The following is an 18,812-nucleotide window of genomic DNA, read 5'->3' as shown; positions in this document are numbered from 1 at the left end:
CCTAAGAAGTGTCTTGAATTTTCACTTCATTTTTTGGTGCAATCCACATTAAAGAAGGTACTTTTAAGAAAAAGCATAATATCAATAGAAAAAGATATATGTGGTAAAAATTAATTTTTATTAATAAGTTGAGTATATATTACTTTTTATAGCCGGAGAAACAAGAACTATGAGACTCTTTGTCGAAATAGATTAGGCAATGACTTATATGTAGAAAGGATGATGCAGACTATTAATGGAGCACCAAAGAATAAACACGTTCAATGTGACAAAATCATGAAGGAAGACAAAGGTAATTTATGTTTTATTCTGCTTGCTAAATTACCATATTTTAATATATATTCTTTGAGTCTGTCGATTAACAAATCAATACTACAGTATATAAGGCAAAAATATAAATGATTTGGCCAAATCACAACAATAGCTGGGTGCTGTGATCTACAGCTTTCAGAATTTGACAATTAAGTTACAAGTAATAAATAGAGATTTAGAAGATTTGAATAACATAATTATCTTGATTTTTATACAAACTATATCATAGAACTGTATTCTTCAAATATTTATGAAACATTTATAGAAACTGATTGTTTAGTGTAACAAAGTATATCGACCATAACCAATAAAATTTAAAACATGCCAAGCACTATTTTAGGCTTTTCACATACAGGCATACCTGGGAGATATTGCAGGTTCGGTTCCAGACCACTCCAGTTAAGTGAATATCGCAATAAAGCTAGTCACATGAATTTTTAAAATGTCCCAGTGCATATAATATACTATAGTCTATTAAATGTACAATAGCATTATATCTAAAAAACCAATGTATATGCTTTTATTTAAAATACTTTATTGCTAAAAAATGCTAACCATCATAGAGCCTTCAGTGAGTCATAATGTTTTTGTTGTAGAGGATCTTGCCTTGATGTTGATGGCTGCTGACTGATCAGGGTGGTGGTTGCTGAAGATTGGGGTGGCTGTAGAACTTTTTTAAAATAAGACAACAATGAAGTTTGCTACATTGATTGACTCTTCCTTTCATGAGTGATTTCTCTGTAGCATGTAATGCTGTTTGATAGCATTTTACCCATAGTAGAACTTCTTTCAAAATTGGGCTCAGTCCTCTCAACCCTGCCACTGCCTTGTCAACTAAGTTTATGTAATATTCTAAATCCTTTGATGTCATTTCAACAATCTTCACAGCATCTTCACCAAGAGTAAATTCCATCTCAAGAAACCACTTTCTTTGCTCATCCATAAGAAGCAGATTGCAGCAATTCATTCAGGCTCTACTTCTAATCCTAGTTCTCTTGCTATTTCTACCACATCTGTAGTTACTTCTACTAAAGTCTTGAACCCCTTAAAGTCATCCATGAGGGTTGGAATCAACTTCTTCCTAACTCTTGTTAATGTTTATATTTTGACCTCTTCCTATGTATCACAGATGTTCTTAATGGCATCTAGAATGATGAGTCCTTTCTAGAAGATTTTCCATTTATTTTGCCCAGATCCATCACAGGAATCACTATCTATGACAGCTATAGCCTTCAAAAATGTATTTCTTAAATAATAAGACTTGAAAGTTAAAATGACGCCTTGATCCATGGGCTGCAGAATGGATGTTGTGTTAGTAAGCATGAAAACAACATGAATCTTATGGTACATCTCCATCAGAGCTCTTGGGTGACCAGGTGCATTGTCAATGAGCAGTTATATTTTGAAAAGAATGTTTTTTTCTGAGTAGTAGATCTCAACAATAGATTTATCATAATTATTAAGGACTCTAGGATTTTCAGAATGGTAAATGAGCATTGGCTTCAACCCAAAGTCATCAGCTGCATTAGCTCCTAACTGACAAGAGAGTCAGCCTGTCCTTTGAATCTTTGAAGCCAGGCATTGACTTCTCCTCTCTAGCTGTAACAATCCTGGGTGGTGTCTTCTTCCAATACAAGGCTGTTTCATCTTTATTGAAAATCTGTTGTTTAGCATAGCCACCCTTATTAATTATCTTAAGTAGGTCTTCTGGTTAACTTGCTATAGCTTCTGCATCAGCTCATGCTGCTTCACCTTGCACTATTATGTCATGGAGATGGCTTCTTTCCTTAAACATCATGAACCAACCTCTGCTAGCTTCAGATATTTCTTCTGCAGCTTCCTCACCTCTCTCAGCCTTCATAGAATTAAAGGGAGTTAGGGCCTTCTTCTGGATTAGGCTTTGGCTTAAGGGAATGTTGTGGCTGGTTTTCATCTTCTACCCAGACCACTAAAACTTCCTCCTATCAGCAATAAGGCTGTTTTGCTTTCTTATCACTCATGTGTTCAGTAGAGTAGCACTTTTAATTTCCTTCAAGAACTTTTCCTTTTCATTCACAATTTGGCTGTTTGGTGCAAGAGGCCTAGCTTTGGGTCTCTCAGCTTTCAACATGCCTTCCTCACGGAGCTTAATCCTTTCTAGTTTTTGATTTAGAGTGAAATGTGTTATTCTTTCTTTCTCTTGAACACTTAGAGACAATTATAAGGTTATTAATTGGCCTAAATTCAATATTGTCATTTCTGAGGAGGTGGGGAGGCTTGAGGAGAAGGAGAGAGATGGGGGGTGAGTCAGTCAGTGGAGCAGTTGGAACATAAACTACATTTATAGAATAAGTTCACTGTCTTATATTGACATGGTTCGTGTTACCCCCAAACAATTACAATACTAACATCAAAGATCACTGATCACACCTCACCATAACAAATAAAATAATCAAAAAGTTTAAATACTGCAAGAATTATCAAAATGTGACATAGAGGCATGAGGCGAGCAAATGCTATTGGAAAAATGGCACTGACAGACTTGTTCAATGCAGGGTTGCCACAAACCTTCAAGTTGGAAAAAATGCAATACCTGCAAAGTGCAGTAAATGAGGTATGCCTGTATATTGACTGATTTAATTCTCACAGCAACCCTATAAGGTAGGAGCTCTTACTAGTCCTCATTTTTTTGGGGGGGGCGCACCCCCAGACTTGTGGGATCTTAGTTCCCCAACCAGGGATTGAACCTGGGCCATGGCAGTGAAAGTACCAAGTCCTAACCACTGGACCACCAGGGAACTCCCTATTCCTCATTTTATAGAAGAAGAAACAGGCAAAGAGATGTTAGCTAATTTGCCCAAGGTCACTCAGTTACTATGGTGGACACCGATACTCCCAGACACTCTGGTTCTTGAACCTGTTCTCTTAACTACTATACTTACTATCTTTCAATGTTTATAAATTAACAACTCTGAGAACACTGCATTGCCAAACTTCTGAATGCTGTGGTCAAAAGGGTAATTAGAAGAAAGGTTATAATCTTAATGGCCTTTGTTACTCAGCAAAACCATAAGCTAATTCTTTAAAAGGATTAAAATAGACAAACTTCTAAGCGGGTGCTAAATCAAGAAAAGAGAAACTTACAATTAGTAGGAAAGCTTTGTGGCATCTTTACTTGCTCTTGTCCCACTCCCCTCCCCAGTAGAGTGGTGGTCTTAAAGATAGAAGCCTGCCTTCCCAGTGTGAGACCCTGGCCCTTGGTTCCAGAGGGAACAGAACAGACCTTATTCTCAAAGAATTTGGTTTGTATGTTTTAACCTGTCTATGGGCTACCTGGAGGATTGACATAAGGCATTTGTGTTTTTTTGCCTAACCCAGAACTCTCTCAGGTGATAAGCATAATGCATTCTTCAAAAAACTGTAAGGCAGATGAACAACTCACTGCTACCTAAGGCAAAATAATGCAACTGCGTTGAACAAGAGACACACTGAAAGCCTGGAAGAAAAAACTGGGAGAGACTTTCTTTGGGAAATTAAGGTATTGAAAAAGGCTTGCATATACAGAGGAATTCAGAAAGTCATGCACATGCCTAGGGCAGGATGCATGCTCAGAAAAGACCTGAAAAGATCCTAAACTTTCACTTCTGGCTGATCTCTAGGCTCAGTACAAGCAGGAAGTGAAAGCTGTGGTATAGTTTTAAGCAGCCTGTCTAAGCATTGAAGGAATTCCCCAACATGGAGCCCATCCACAAAGACTGGGAGGGTTATTTTCCCTTTTTTTTTTTTTCTTTTTTTCCTTTCTTTCTTTCCTTTTTTTCTTCTGAGTGGGAAGAAACCCAGGTGTTCAAGGAAATCTCTGTCAGGACACTAACTGACCAAAAGCTAAAAAACAAACATTTATGAGATGATACGTGACAAAGAATACAGACTTTACAAAAATAGTTTAGCAAAATCACTTAGCAAACCAACAACTACCACTCACAGCAAACTATGATATCAAATCCTGAGGAAGAGAGTGATTTCCAGAATTACCACATAATTATATTCAAAATGTTCAATTGTCAAAAAAAAAATTGCAAAGGATACAGAGGAACAAGAAGGTATGGCTCTTTCAAAGAAGAAATGAACAGAAACCCTCCCTGAGGAAGTATAGACATTAAACTTACTAGGCAAAGATTTTAGATCAATTGTATTAAAAAAAAGAAGAAGAAAAAGAAAAGCTAAAGGAAGCTATGGGCAAAGAGATAAAATAAACCAGGAGAACAGTGTGTGAACAAATAAAAAATATCAATAAAGATAGAAATTATAAAAAGGAAAAAAACATAAATTCTGGAGTTAAAAGTACAATAACTGAAACGGAAAAACTCCCTAGAGTTTTCAGTAGCACATCTGAGCAGGCAAAAGAAAGAATCACCAATTTTTAATAATAGGTCAATTGAAATAATCCAGTCTGAGAAGCAGAAAGAAAAAATAATGAAGTAAAATGAACAGAGCCTAAAGGACCTGTGGGACTCCATCAAGTCACCAACATACATATAATGGAAATTTCAGAAAGAGAGGAGAAGAAAGAGATAAAGGGGCACAAAGAAAAGTTGAAGAAGTAGCGGCCTAAATATTCCCAAATTCCCAGATAAAAGACATAAATCTGCACCTCCAAGAAGCTTAACGAACTCCAAGAAAGATAAAAATAAAGAGATCCACATTGAGACATATTATAATCAAACAGTTGAAATACAAAGAGAAAATCTTGAAAGCAGCAAGAGAAAAGTAACTCATCATTTACAAAGGATCATCAGATTACACTCAATTTTCAGCAGAAACCATGGAGGCTGGAAGCCAGTGGGATGACATACTTAAAGCACCAAAAGAAAAAACTGTCAACTAGGAATTCTATATTCTTCAAATAATCCTCATGAAGGAGAAATCTAATTAAATAATTAAAACTGAATATATCCTCATGAAGGAGAAATTAAGATGTTCCCAGATAACTAAAAGCTAAGAGAATTCAGCACTAGTAGAACTGCCTTACAAGAAATGCTAACAGGAGTCCCTTCATGCAGAAATGAAAGGATACTAGACAGTAACTCAAAGACATACGAAGAAATAAAGAAGACTGGTAAAGGTAACTACATAAATCAATACAAAAGCCAATATTGTAATGTTGGTTTGTAACTCCTATTTTTTTTGCAATATGACTTAAAATAAATGCATTGAACAATAATTCTAAATCTATGCTAATGGGCATACAAAGCATAAAGATGTAATTTGTGACAACATCAACTTAAAGTGGATGGGATTTAGCTGTATAGGAGCAGTTTTTGTATATAATTGAAGTAAGGTAATATTACTTCAAAACAGAATGTTAAAATTTTAAGAAATTAATTTTAATTCCCAAGGCAGTCACCAAGAAATAACTTAAAAATTACAGAAAAAAATTTAGAGAGGAATAAAAATGATGCACTATAAAAAAGATCAATTAAACATTAAAGAAGATGGTCATGGAGGATTTGAAGAACAAGAAAATTTGAGACATAAAGAAGACAGATTAAAAATGGCAGAAGCCCTTCCTAAACAGTAATTACTTTAAATAAATGGATTAAACACTCCAATTAAAGAGCAAAGGTTGGTAGGGTGGATTAAACAAAGTTAACAAACATCAAAAAAACTGGAAGAAAAAAACCCATGATCCATCTATATGTTGTCTAACAAGAGACTCACTATTTTTTCCAGTTTTATTGAGAAATAATTGACATACATCAATGTATAAGTACAGCATGATGGTTTGATTTACCTATATTGTGAAAAGATTACCACAATAGGTTTAATTAACATCCATCATCTCATACAGATAAAATAAAAAGAAAAGTTGCAGAATATAAGATCAGCACACAAAATTCAGTTGTATTTCTATATATTACCTATGAACAATCCAAAAAGGAAATTAAGAAAGTAATTGTGTTTATAATAGCATCCTAAATAATAAAATACCTAGAAATAATTTTAACCAAGGAGATGAAAGACTTGTACACTGGCACCTATAAAACATTGCTGAAAAAAATTAAAGGAGACCTAAGTAAATGGGAAATACATTCTGTGTTTATGGGTTGAAAGACTTAATGTTATTAAGATGTGAATACCACCCAAAATAATCCCAAAGACTTTTTTGCAACAGTAGAAAAAAAGTCATCCTAAAATTTATATGGAATATCAAAGGATCCCCAAGTAGCCAAAATAGTCTTGAAAAAGAACAAAGTTAGAGAGCTCATACTTCCTGATTTGAAAACTTGCTATAAAATTATAGTGATCAGAATGGGTGGTACTAGCATAAAGATAGATATAATACCCCACAGAATGGAAAATAGGTACTCAAGTATATGTACACACGTGTTCATGGCAGCAATTTTTACCATAGTCAAAAAGTAGAAACAACTGAAATGTCCATCAATGGATGAATGGATAAACAAAATGTGTAAATACATGCAATGAAATATAATTCAATCACAAAAAGGAATCAAGTACATTCTCTGAGCAACTTCCCCTCTTCTACCCTGGAAGATGTCAGAAATTTCTTCTCTGGAGAGGACAAAATAGAGGCTCTTTAGCTGGGGAACACCAGGCGTAGATCAAGGCATGGGTACTTAACAAACAAAACAAACAAACAAACAAAAAACAAGCATACTGAATGCTACACACAGAGACTCCTCTGAAATCCTCTCCTCTGTCATGGACGGCTTGTAGAACATAGGCAGCAAGACTCTTAACCATCTATTATCTGGATGTACCACAGTTAATTTATCCATTTACCTACTGAAGGGCATCTTGATTGTTTCAAGTTTTGGCAATTACCAGTAAAGCTGCTATTTGCTATCTGTGTGCAGGTTTTTGTGTAGACATAAGTTTTTAACTCCTTTTGGTAAATATCAAGGAGCGCTATTGCTGGATTGTATGGCAACAGTATTTTTATTTTTGTAAGAAATAGCCATACTGTCTTGAAAGTGGCTGTACCATTTTGCATTCCCAGAAGCAATGATGAAGAGTTTCTGTGGTTCCACGTCCTCACCAGCATTTTGTGTTGTCAGTGTTCCAGATTTTGACCATTCTAATAGGTGAGTAGTGGCAACTCTTTTTTTTGTTTTTTTTTCAACTCATTTTTGTTTGTTTGTTTTTTGGTTTTCTGGCTGCATTGTCCGGCTTGAGGGATCCTAGTTCCCCAACCAGGGATGGAACCCAGGCCCCAGCAGTGAAAGCACCTAGTCCCAACCATTGAACCACCAGGGAATTCTCCTCATTTTTGTTTTAATTTGTACTTCCATGATGACATACGATGTGGAGCATATTTTTGTATACTTACTTGCCATCTGTATGTCTTCTTTGATGAGGTGTCTGTTAAGCTTTTGGCCCATTTTAAAATTTGGTTGTTTGTTTTCTTATTGTTAAGGATCAAAAGATATTTGTATATTTTGGACAATAGTCCTTTTTCAGATGTATCTTTAGCAAATGTTTCCTTCCAATATGTGGCTTGTCTTGTTATTCTCTTGACATTTCTTTTTATAGAGCAGACATTTTTAATTTTAATGAAGTCCAGCTTATCTATTATTGTTTAATGGATTGTGCTTTTGCTGTTTCTAAAAAGTCATTGCTATACCCAAGGTCATCTAAATTTTCTCCTATGTTTTATTCTAGGAGTTCTCTAGTTTTGCTTTTACTTTTAAATCTATAATGAGTTTTTAGTTAATTTTTCTGAAGGATGTAAGATCTGTGTATAGATTAATTTTTTTTCTTTGCATTTGGATGTCCAGTTGTTCCAGCACCATTTGTTGAAAAGACTATCTTTGCTCCATTTGTTTTTTCCGTTCCTTTGATAGAGATCAATTGATTATATTAATGTGGGTTTATTTCTGAGCACTCTATTGTGTTCCATTCACATTGTCTTGATTACTGTAGCACTGTAGTAAGTCTTCAAATTGAGTAGTGTCAGTCCTCCGACTTTGTTCTTTGTCTTCAATATTGTGCTGGCTCTTCTGGGTCTTTTGCCCCTTCACATAAACTTTAGAATCAGTCTGCTGATATGCACAAAATAACTTGTTGGGATTTTGATTGGGATTGCGTTGAATCTATAGATCAACTTGGGAAGAACAGACATCATGACAATGCTGAGTCTTCCTATTAATAAACATGGACTATTTCTCCATTTATTTCATTCTTTGATTTTGTTCATCAGAGTTTAGTAGTTTTCCTCATAATAGATTTTGTACATATTTTGTTAGATTTATTACTATTCCATTTTTGGGGTGCTAATGTAAATCATATTGTTTTAAATTTCAAATTCCTTTGTTCATTGTTGGTGTACAGGATAGAGATTGACTTTTGTGTAGTATTAACCTTGTACCCTGCAACCTTGCTGTTATCACTTACTAGTTCAGTAGTTTTTGTGAATTCTTTCAGATTTTCTATATAGATGATTATGTCATCCGAGAACAAAAACAGCTTTATTTCTTCCTTTCCAATCTGTATTTCTTTTATTTCCTTTTTCTTATCTTACTGCATTAGCTTGGACTTCCAGTAGGATGTTGAAAAGGGATATCCTTGCCTTGGTCCTGATCTTAGTGGAAAATCTAGTTTCTAGAAGAAAACCATTAAGTATGTTAGCTGTAGGTTTTTATAGATATTCTTTGTCAAATTAAGTTCCTCCTCTATTCCTAAATTACTGAGAGTTTTTATCATGAACGAGTGTTGGATTTTGTCAAGTGCTTTTTTCTGAATCTGTTGATATGATCAAGTAATTTTTCTTCTTTGGCCTGTTGATGAGATGGATTACATCAATCAATTTTCCAATGTTGAACTAGGCTTTGTATACCTGGGATAAACTCCACTTAATTGTGGTGTATAATTCTCTTTACATACTGATGGATTTGATTGCTAATATTTTGTAGAGGATTTTTGCATCTGTGTTCATGAGAGTTATTGGTCTGCCATTTTTCTTTCTTATGGTGTTTTTGTCTGTTTTTGGTATTAGAGTAATGCTGGCCTCAAAGTATGAGTTAGGAACTATTCCCTCTGTTTCTATCCTCTGAAAGATATTGCAGGGAATTGGTGTAATTTTCTGCTTAAATTATTGGTAGAACTCAGTGGATCTATCTGGGCCTGGTGCTTTCAGTTTTGGAAGATTATTAATTATTGATTCAATTTCCTTAATTGATATAGGGCTGTACAGATTGTCTGTTTCTTCTTGTGTGAGTTTTGGCAGATTGTGTCTTTCAAGGAATCGGACAATTTCATCAAGGTTATCAAATCTATTGGCATAGAGTTGTTCATAGTATTCCTTTGTTATCTTTTTTAAAAAATAAATTTATTTATTTATGGCTGCATTGGGTCTTTGTTGCTGCATGCAGGCTGCTTCTAGTTGCCGTGAGCGGGGGCTGCTCTTCCTTGCGGTGCATGGGCTTCTCATTGCAGTGGCTTCTCCTGTCGTGGAGCACGGGCTCTAGGTGCGTGGGCTTCCACAGTTGTGGCACATGGGCTCTAGAGTGCAGGCTCAGTAGTTGTGGTGCACAGGCTTAGTTGCTCTGCAGCATATGGGATCTTCCTGGACCCGGGCTTGAACCCGTGTCCCCAGCATTGGCAGGCAGATTCTTAACCATTGTGCCACCAGGGAAGTCCCCTTTGTTATCTTTTTTTTTTTTTTTTTTTTTTTTTTTTTTTTTTTTTTTTTGTGGTATGCGGGCCTCTCACTGTTGTGGCCTCTCCCGTTGCGGAGCACAGGCTCCAGACACGCAGGCTCACGGACCCAGCCGCTCTGCAGCATGCGGGATGCCCCCGGACCGGGGCACGAACCCGTGTCCCCTGAATTGGCAGGCGGACTCTCAACCACTGCGCCACCAGGGAAGCCCCTGTTATCTTTTTAATGTCCATGGAATATGTAGTGATATCGTCTCTTTCACTTATGATATTAGTAATTTTTTTCTTAGTTATCCTGGCTAGAGGCATATTGACTTTGTTAATCTTTTCTGAGAACCAACTTTTAGTTTCATTGACTTTCTCTATTGATTTCCTGTTTTCAATTTTACTGATTTCTGCTCTAATTCTTTTTTTTTAAAATTAATTAATTAATTAATTTTTGGCTGAGCTGGGTGTTTGTTGCTGCGCACTGACTCTCTCTAGTTGCGGCGAGCAGGGGCTACTCTTCGTTGCGTTGCGCAGGCTTCTCATTGCGGTGGCTTCTCTTGTTGCAGAGCATGGGCTCTAGGTCTGCAGGCTTCAGTAGTTGTGGCTTGTGGGCTAAGAGCGCAGGCTGAGTAGTTTTGGTGCACGGGCTTAGTTGCTCCACGGCATGTGCGACCTTCCTGGACAAGGGAGCGAACCCATGTCCCCTGCATTGGCAGGCAGATTCTTAACCACTGTGCCACCAGGGAAGCCCTGCTCTAATTCTTTTTTATTTTATTATTTTTCATTGAGATATAATTGATATATAACATTAGTTTCAGGTATACAGCATATCAATTAGATGTTTGTATATATTGTGAAATGGATCATGATCGTGATCATAAGTCTAGTTAACATTCATCACTGTACATAGAAAAGTTTTTTCTTGTGATGAGTACTTTTAAGATCTACTTTATTAGCAACTTCCAAATATACAACACAGTATTATTAACTATAGTCACCACTCTGTACATTACACCCCCATGCCTTATTTATTTTATAGAGGGAAGTTTGTACTTTTTTTTTTTTTTTTTTTGGCGGTACGTGGGCCTCTCACTGTTGTGGCCTCTCCCATTGCGGAGCACAGGCTCCGGACGCCCAGGCTCAGCGGCCACGGCTCACGGGCCCAGCCGCTCCGTGGCACGTGGGATCTTCCCAGACCGGGGCACGAACCCGTGTCCCCTGCATCGGCAGGCGGACTCTCAACCACTGCGCCACCAGGGAAGCCAGGAAGTTTGTACTTTTTAACCCCCTTCACCCATTTCACCCACCCCTCGCTCCCTTGCCTCTGGCAATTACCAGTCTGTTCTCTGTGTCCGTGCTCTCTCTCTCTCTTTTTTAGATTCCACATATGAGTGAGATCATAAGGTATTTATCTTTTTCTGTCTGGTATATTTCATGTAGTATAATAATCTTAAGATCCATCCATGTTGTTGCAGATGGCAAGATTTCATTTTTTCATAGCTATATATTACTACATTATGTATATATACCAATCTTCTTTACCCATTCATCCCTCAAGGAACACCTAGGTCGCTTCCATATTTTGGCTATTGTACTCATTTTGCTATGAACATGGGGGTGCATATATCTTTTCAAGTTAGTGCTTTCCTTTTCTTTGTGTAAATACCTAGAAGTGGAATTGCTGGATGATATGGTAGTTCTATTTTTAATCTTTTGAGGAACCTCCATACTGCTTTCCATAGTGCTTACACCAATTTACATTCTCACCCATGGTGCACAAGTGTTCCCTTTTCTCCACATCCTTGCCAACACTTATTTTTGTATTTTTGATAATAACCATTTTAACAGGCATGAGATGATATCTCATTGGGTTTTGATTTGCATTTCCCAGTTGGTTAGTGATGTTGAGCAACTTTCATGTACCTGTTGGCTATCTGCATGTCATCTTTGAAAAAAGTCTATTCAGGTCCTCTGCCCATTTTAAAAATTAGGTTGTTTGTTTTTAATGTTGAATTATATGAGTTTTGTGTATATTTTAGATATTAACCCTTTATAAGATATATTGCTTAAAAATATCTTTTCCCATTCAGTAAGAGGCCTTTTCATTTTGTTGATAGTTTTCCTTTGCTGTGCAAAACTTTTTAGTTTGATATACTAGTCCCATTTGTTTATTTTTGCTTTTGTTTCCCTTGCCTGAGGAGACATATCCAAAAAAGAATTACTAAGACCAGTGTCAAAGAGCATACTTCCTGTTTTCTTCTAAGAGTTTTATGATTTCAGGTCTTACATTCAAGTCTTTAATCCATTTTGAGTTAATTTTTACATATGGTGTAAAATAGTGATCTAGTTTCATTCTTTTGCCTGTGGTTGTCCAGTTTTTTTTTTGTTTGTTTGTTTGTTTTTTCTGTACACAGGCCTCTCACTGTTGTGGCCTCTCCCGTTGCGGAGCACAGGCTCCGGACATGCAGTCTCAGCGGCCATGGCTCACAGGCCCAGCCGCTCCGCGGCATGTGGAATCTTCCTGGACCGGGGCACAAACCCATGTCCCCTGCACTGGCAGGTGGACTCTCAACCACTGCGCCACCAGGGAAGCCTGGTTGTCCAGTTTTTACAACACCATTTACTGAAGAGACATTTCTTTCCGCATTGTATATTCTTGGCTCTTTTGTTACAAATTAATTGACAATATATATGTGGGTTTATTTCTGAGCTCTCAATTTTGTTCCATTGATCTATGTGTCTGTTTTTATGTCAATAGCATACTGTTTTAATTACTATACTTTGTAATATAGTTTCTTTTTCTTTTTCTTTTTCTTTTTGGCTGTGTTGGGTCTTCGTTGCTGCACGCGAGCTTTCTGTAGTTGCAGTGAGCAGGGGCTACTGTTTGTTGTGGTGTGCAGACTTCTCGTTGTGGTGGTTTCTCTTGTTGTGGAGCACAGGCTCTAGGTGTGTAGGCTTCAGTAGTTGTGGCATGTGGGCTCAGTAGTGGCTCACGGGCTATAGAATGCGGGCTCAGTAGTTGTGGCACACGGGCTTAGTTGCTCCATGGCATGTGGGGTCTTCCTGGACCAGGGATCAAACCCATGTCCCCTGCGTTGGAAGGTGGATTCTTAACCACTGAGCCACCAGGGAAGTCCTATAATATAGTTTCAAATCAGAGAGTGTGATGCCTCCAACTTTGTTCCTTGTTATACAAGATTGTTCTGGCTGTTTGGTTTTTCTTGTTGTTCCATACAAATTTTAGGACAATTTGTTCTATTTCTTTGAAAAATGTCATTGGAATTTCAATGGCGATTGCATTGAATCTGTGGAGTGCCTTGGGAAGTATGGACATTTAACAATACTGATTCATCTAATTCATGAGCATGAAATAATCCATTTATGGATATTTATTTGTGTCTTCCATTTATTTGTGTCTTCCCATTTATTTGTGTCTTCTTCCATTAATGTCTTGTGGTTTTCAGTATAGAGGTCTTTCACCTTCTTGGTTAAATTTATTCCTAGGTGGTGTTTTTATTTGGGGGGGGGATGCATTTGTGAATAAGATTTTTTTTTTCTTTATTTCTCTTTGTGATAGTTTGTTATTGGTGTATAGAAATGCAGTAGATTTTTGTGTATTGATTTTGTATCCTGTAATTTACTGAATTACTTTATTCTAACAATTTTTTGATGGAGTCTTTAGGCTTTTCTGTATATAATATGTCATCTGCAAAGAGTGACAGTTTTACTTTTTTCTTTCCAATTTGGATGCCTATTTCTTTTTCTTGCTTATTTTCTCCATCTAGGACTTCCAATATTATGTTGGATAAAAGTGGAAATTGTGGGCATCCTTGTCTTGTTCCTGATCTTAGAGGAAATGCTTTCAGCTTTTTATTGTTGAGTATGATGTTAGATGTGGGCTTGTCATATATGGCCTTTAATATGTTGAGGTCTGTCCCCTCTATACCCACTTTGTTGAGTTTTTATCATAAATGGATGTTGACTTTTGTCAAATGCTTTTTGTCCTCTATGATCATATAGTTTTATGCTTCATTTTGTTAATGTGCTATATCCCACTGACTGATTTGGGGATAAAAACTTACGCTTGATCTCATTCTAAAGTTCAACATTTTTATTCTCTTTTCCCATCTTATGTTTTTGATGTCACATTTAATATCTTTTTATTTTATATATTCATTGACTAATTATTGTCATCATAGCTATTTTTACTATTTTTTCTTTTAATCTTCATCCTAGCTTAAAAGTGATTAATCTACTACCTTACTATATATTTACCTTTTCAGTGAGACTTGTTCTTTCATGTTTCCTTGTTACTAATTAGCATCCTTTCTTTTCAGCTTAAAGAAGTCCCTTTAGCATTGTTTTTCAAGAGGGTATTAAATCGTTTATTGGTTACACATGATAAATGATGATACACAAGCTTCATTCCCAACTATAACTTTATCTGTTACCATAATTCAATTTAGATATATCGCATAGGATTTGCCAAGAATCATATTAATAACCAAAAAACTCCATGACTTTGCTTGGGTGACCCTTTTAAAGGTGAACTCCAGGTCACAACATAGTAACTGTCAGTTCCACTACACCAAGGTTTCTGAAGACAATGGCTTCTCTACCCAAGCAGGTTGTAAATAAATTTCACATGGAATCTGGCATCACCCTGAAGGAATTGTAACTTCACACTGTTGGGGTAGTTTTTACCAAAATGGCTTCAAAGTAGACTAACTACTTTACATAGCACATTTTTAAAAGACACAATTATTCAGTGTCATGATCAGACTATTACATTTAGCAATCAACAACATGGGTGCAAAAAACAAAAAATCTACATTAAAACCCTTTATTGGAATGCTTTATACTTTCCACAGAACAGAAACTAAAATAACCTGTTATACAATTAGTCATAAATACAGTCCTTGAGCTTTTTTTTGCCCATACACATGAGTATTGTCTAAAACATGTCTTCTTTGTAGCACCTAGGCCCTGCCACCACTGTGCTTGGCTGAGTTCACAAATCTGTTGTAACCTGTAGCTTCCCTGTCACTCCTCTGGCTCTCCTCTCCTGCTAAGCTTTGTTTCCTGGCAGCAACTAAAACCTTCTGCCACTGCCATAGCTACTGATGCTGCTGGAACCACCATCGCCACCTTGGTTTCATGGTTTGGCAAAGTATTGGCCCCTACCACCATAGGGCCCAGAACTTCTGCCTCCAAAGTTTCCTCCTTTCATGGGTTCAGAACTTGAAGATTGATTGTTATAATTGCCAAAATCATTGTAGCTTCCGCCACCTCCAAAACTGCTTCCATCATTACCAAATCCATTATAGCCATCCCCACTGCCACCATAGCCACCACCACATCTGCCACCAAAACCACCTTGACCACTGACATTTCCTCCATGACCAAAGCTGTCATTCCCTCCAAAACCCCCTCGACGACCACCACCAAAGTTTCCAGAACCACTTCAACCTCTTTGGCTGGATGAAGCACTAGCCACCTTTTGCTTAGATAGGGCTTTCCTTACTTCACAGTTGTGGCCATGCACAAAGGTTTTTCTTTTCTTTTTTTTTTTTTTTTTTTGCGGTACGCAGGCCTCTCACTGTTGTGGCCTATCCCGTTGCAGAGCACAGGCTCTGGACGTGCAGGCTCAGTGGCCATGGCTCACAGGCCCAGCCGCTCCACGACATGTGGGATCTTCCCGGACCGGGGCATGAACCCGTGTCCCCTGCATCGGCAGGCGGACTCTCAACCACTGCGCCACCAGGGAAGCCCTGGTTTCCTCTTATTAGGAACTCTGCGCTTCCTGGATCTGGATGTTTATTTCCCTCCCAAGGTTAGGGAAGTTTTCAGCCATTATGTCTTCAAATAAGATTTCTTCTTTCCCTTCTTTCTGTTCTGTATTTTTCAGTCTTTGTTCTCTTTCCTTTTCAGTTTTGGAGATTTCTGTTGAGATTTCTTCAAGCTCAGAGATTCTTTCCTCAGCAGTGTTCAGTGTACCAGTAAGCCCATCAAAGGCATTCTTTTACAGTGTTTTTGGTTTCTCACTTTTCTTTTTGGTCCTTTTTTTATGATTTCCATCTCTCTGCTTACATTGCCAATCTGTTCTTGCATTTTGTCTACTTTATCCATTAGAGCCCTTAGTATATTCATCACAGTTGTTTTAAATTCCTGGTCTGATAATTCCAACATCCCTGCCATGTCTAGTTTTGATGCTTGCTCTACCTCTTCAAAAAATTTTTTTTTTTTCTTTGCAGTACGCGGGCCTCTCACTGTTGTGGCCTCTCCTGTTGCGGAGCACAGGCTCCGGACGCACAGGCTCAGCGGCCATGGTTCACGGGCCCAGCCGCTCCGCGGCATATGGGATCTTCCCAGACCGGGGCACGAACCCCTGTCCCCTGCATCGGCAGGCGGACTCTCAACCACTGCGCCACCAGGGAAGCTCCCCAATTTTTTTTTTAATCTTTTAGTATGATTTGATTTATCTTTTAGTATGATTTTTATCTTTTAGTATGATTTTATCTTTTAGTATGATTTTTTTTATCTTTTAGTATGATACATATGATACATGATGTATCAGGTAAAAGGAGCTGCTATAAATAGGCCTTTAGTATTGTGGTGGTAAGGTGTGGAGGAGGCAAGCATTTTAGTCCTTTGATTATGTTTCAGCCTTTCAGTATACCTATTCCTGTGAACTATGAACTTCACAAATGTGTCTCAGTTTTTTTCCCCACCCTGAGGTAGGACAAGACGTCTCCAGTGTGCTGGTGCTGGGTATTTCCCTTCCCGCAGGTCAGTTAGGCTCTGAAAAGACCCTGGCAGGCTGTCCTCTGCTGAACTAGTCTATTCTGAGGGCAGGCATTGTTAAGAACAGAGTGCTCTGGTATATTTCAGAATGGTTCCTTTTCCCCTTCCCCTACAAGAAGCATGAGGGATTTTTTTTTTTTTTCTCATACTCACTCTGGGAATCTGGTCCAGCTCCTGTAGATAAAGCTCACAAAATGCAGGGGCTTCCCTATGACTGGACCCCTTAGAGTTTTTAACTCTCAGACTTGTCCACACTGAACCTGCACCAATTCATCATTTACAGTTCAGGTTTTCCTACCCCAGAACTGGTTCCCACAGCAGTTTCTACTTCTGAGTCTCTGCTCCAGTAAACTGTGACTCTCCAATCTTAGAGGCAGCAGTTCTTTTCCCTGTGTCCTTACCTCTTTTTCAGATCCAAGAAGAGGTGTTGATTTTTCAGTCTGTTTAATTTTTTACTTGTTGTTAGTACAGAATGGCAACTTCCAAGACCCTTAACTGTGGAACTGGAAACTCTAAGTCCCATCTTCTTAACCTGAGGACAGAATGCTCAGGTGAATCTGCCCAGATCCTTCTCTGTATCTAGCTGGATTTTACCATATAGTCCCTACTCTCCTTTCCAGTAGGTCTCCTTAGGTAAGTTGAGGAAACTCATTTCACTTCACAGACATGTTCTGTTTTACCATACTCCTGAGAGCAGCAGAGAAGTCATGGTGAACAGAAAACACAAAGCAGCCCACTTACCCTGACCATGTTTTCAGTGGACATTCAGTGCCTAGCTTGTCAGGTGCTGTTAGTGGGTTAAGCTCTGTGTTTCCAAGGACTTACTCATGGTGTCACCCTGTGATTTCCCTCTAAGTGTCTCTTATAAACTCTCAAAGAAGCTGAAGTCAGATTATGGCCCAGATAGTTCTGCTTGTCTTCTCTTGGGAGTCCTCATCTAATTGTCCTCATCTAATAGTGGTTTTGTTTTCTCCTTATGCATCTGTGTTAGTGTTTGCTATTCTGTTTTTTTAACTAGACAATGTATTATATAGGTATACATTGTTTGAAGGTTGATGGGCTTGTTAGTTCCTTAGCAATCCCAGCCTAATTTATGGACATCAAAGTGGTCTTGGTGACCAAAGACAGACCCAAGCAGAGAAATGCAGGTGCTGGTAGTTGGGAGATTGGCAAGTAAGAGGTGATGCAGAATGGATACAGGCAGGACCCCAATAGCATTTGCCACAGGAGAAAAAAACCTTAAAACAAAGCAAGAGAATGATCAATACAAAAGTTACGAAAAGTGAATACTTCTTTTGGAGGTAGCTAGAAGGAAGGGGCCTATGATGGGAGAGTGTCCAGGGGGCTTCTAAGCATCTGAGGATGTTCTATTTCTTATAGTGGTTTGTGAGTACGTGGTATTAATTCTTTCTTTACATTACACATATATGTGTTATACACTCTTCTGTGAAGGTATATATTTCACAATAAAGGTTTTATTAAAATAATGGGTATAGCACAGGGAACTCTACTCTGTAATGGCCTATATGGGAAAAGAATCTAAAAGACAGTGGATATATGTATATGTATAACTGATTCACTTTGCCGTACACCTGAAACTAACACAACACTGTAAATAAGCTATAATCCAATAAAAATTTTAAAAATAATGGTACAATTTATGTTAAAGAATTTGATACAGACCAAGTAAGTATTGAGATTTTATGGATCAATAAAAAAGCATGTCTTCCTTGCCTGATTTTGGTTGAAACTGAAAGAGATTCAGGAGTCAGAGATGGAAATAAAAGTAGTACCTTTATTACTGATGAAGTTAATTGAAAAATGTAGCCTTAAATCCACAGCTAAGTGGACTTGCTGTTTTCCCCTCCAGAATAGATCTTACCAATAGTAATTGGCACAGCTAGAAAAGCACAGACCTCCTCTGCATGGGTGAGAACAGACCAGAATGCATGCTTTTTGCAAGTGAGCAGGCTTAACAAAAGAATCCAGAAGTGGCTGAGCTGCAATTCCTTCTCCTAAACTCTCCTATAGGATTAGCCATTTCTCTTTCC

General features: G+C 37.8%; 1 protein-coding gene and 1 non-coding gene across 2 annotated transcripts in view; one reads left to right on the top strand and one right to left on the bottom strand.

Annotated features, from left to right (window-relative positions):
- The window catches only part of LOC103077476 (WD repeat-containing protein 78), a 97,441-nt gene that overhangs the window by 34,190 nt on the left and 44,439 nt on the right, over positions 1–18,812 (top strand). The window contains 1 exon segment of the mRNA XM_082931175.1: positions 153–292. Within this exon segment, the coding sequence (XP_082787301.1) occupies positions 153–292 (140 nt within the window).
- TRNAE-UUC (transfer RNA glutamic acid (anticodon UUC)) lies at positions 3,018–3,089 on the bottom strand. The gene has a single exon. It is a non-coding gene; the product is annotated as a tRNA-Glu (tRNA).

Source organism: Lipotes vexillifer, unplaced genomic scaffold (genome assembly GCF_000442215.2).
Source record: "Lipotes vexillifer unplaced genomic scaffold, Lipotes_vexillifer_v1.1 scaffold134, whole genome shotgun sequence".
In the NCBI taxonomy this organism is placed as follows: domain Eukaryota; kingdom Metazoa; phylum Chordata; class Mammalia; order Artiodactyla; family Lipotidae; genus Lipotes; species Lipotes vexillifer.
Note: the sequence above shows the minus strand (reverse complement) of the source record. Positions and strands in the feature narration are given on the sequence as shown.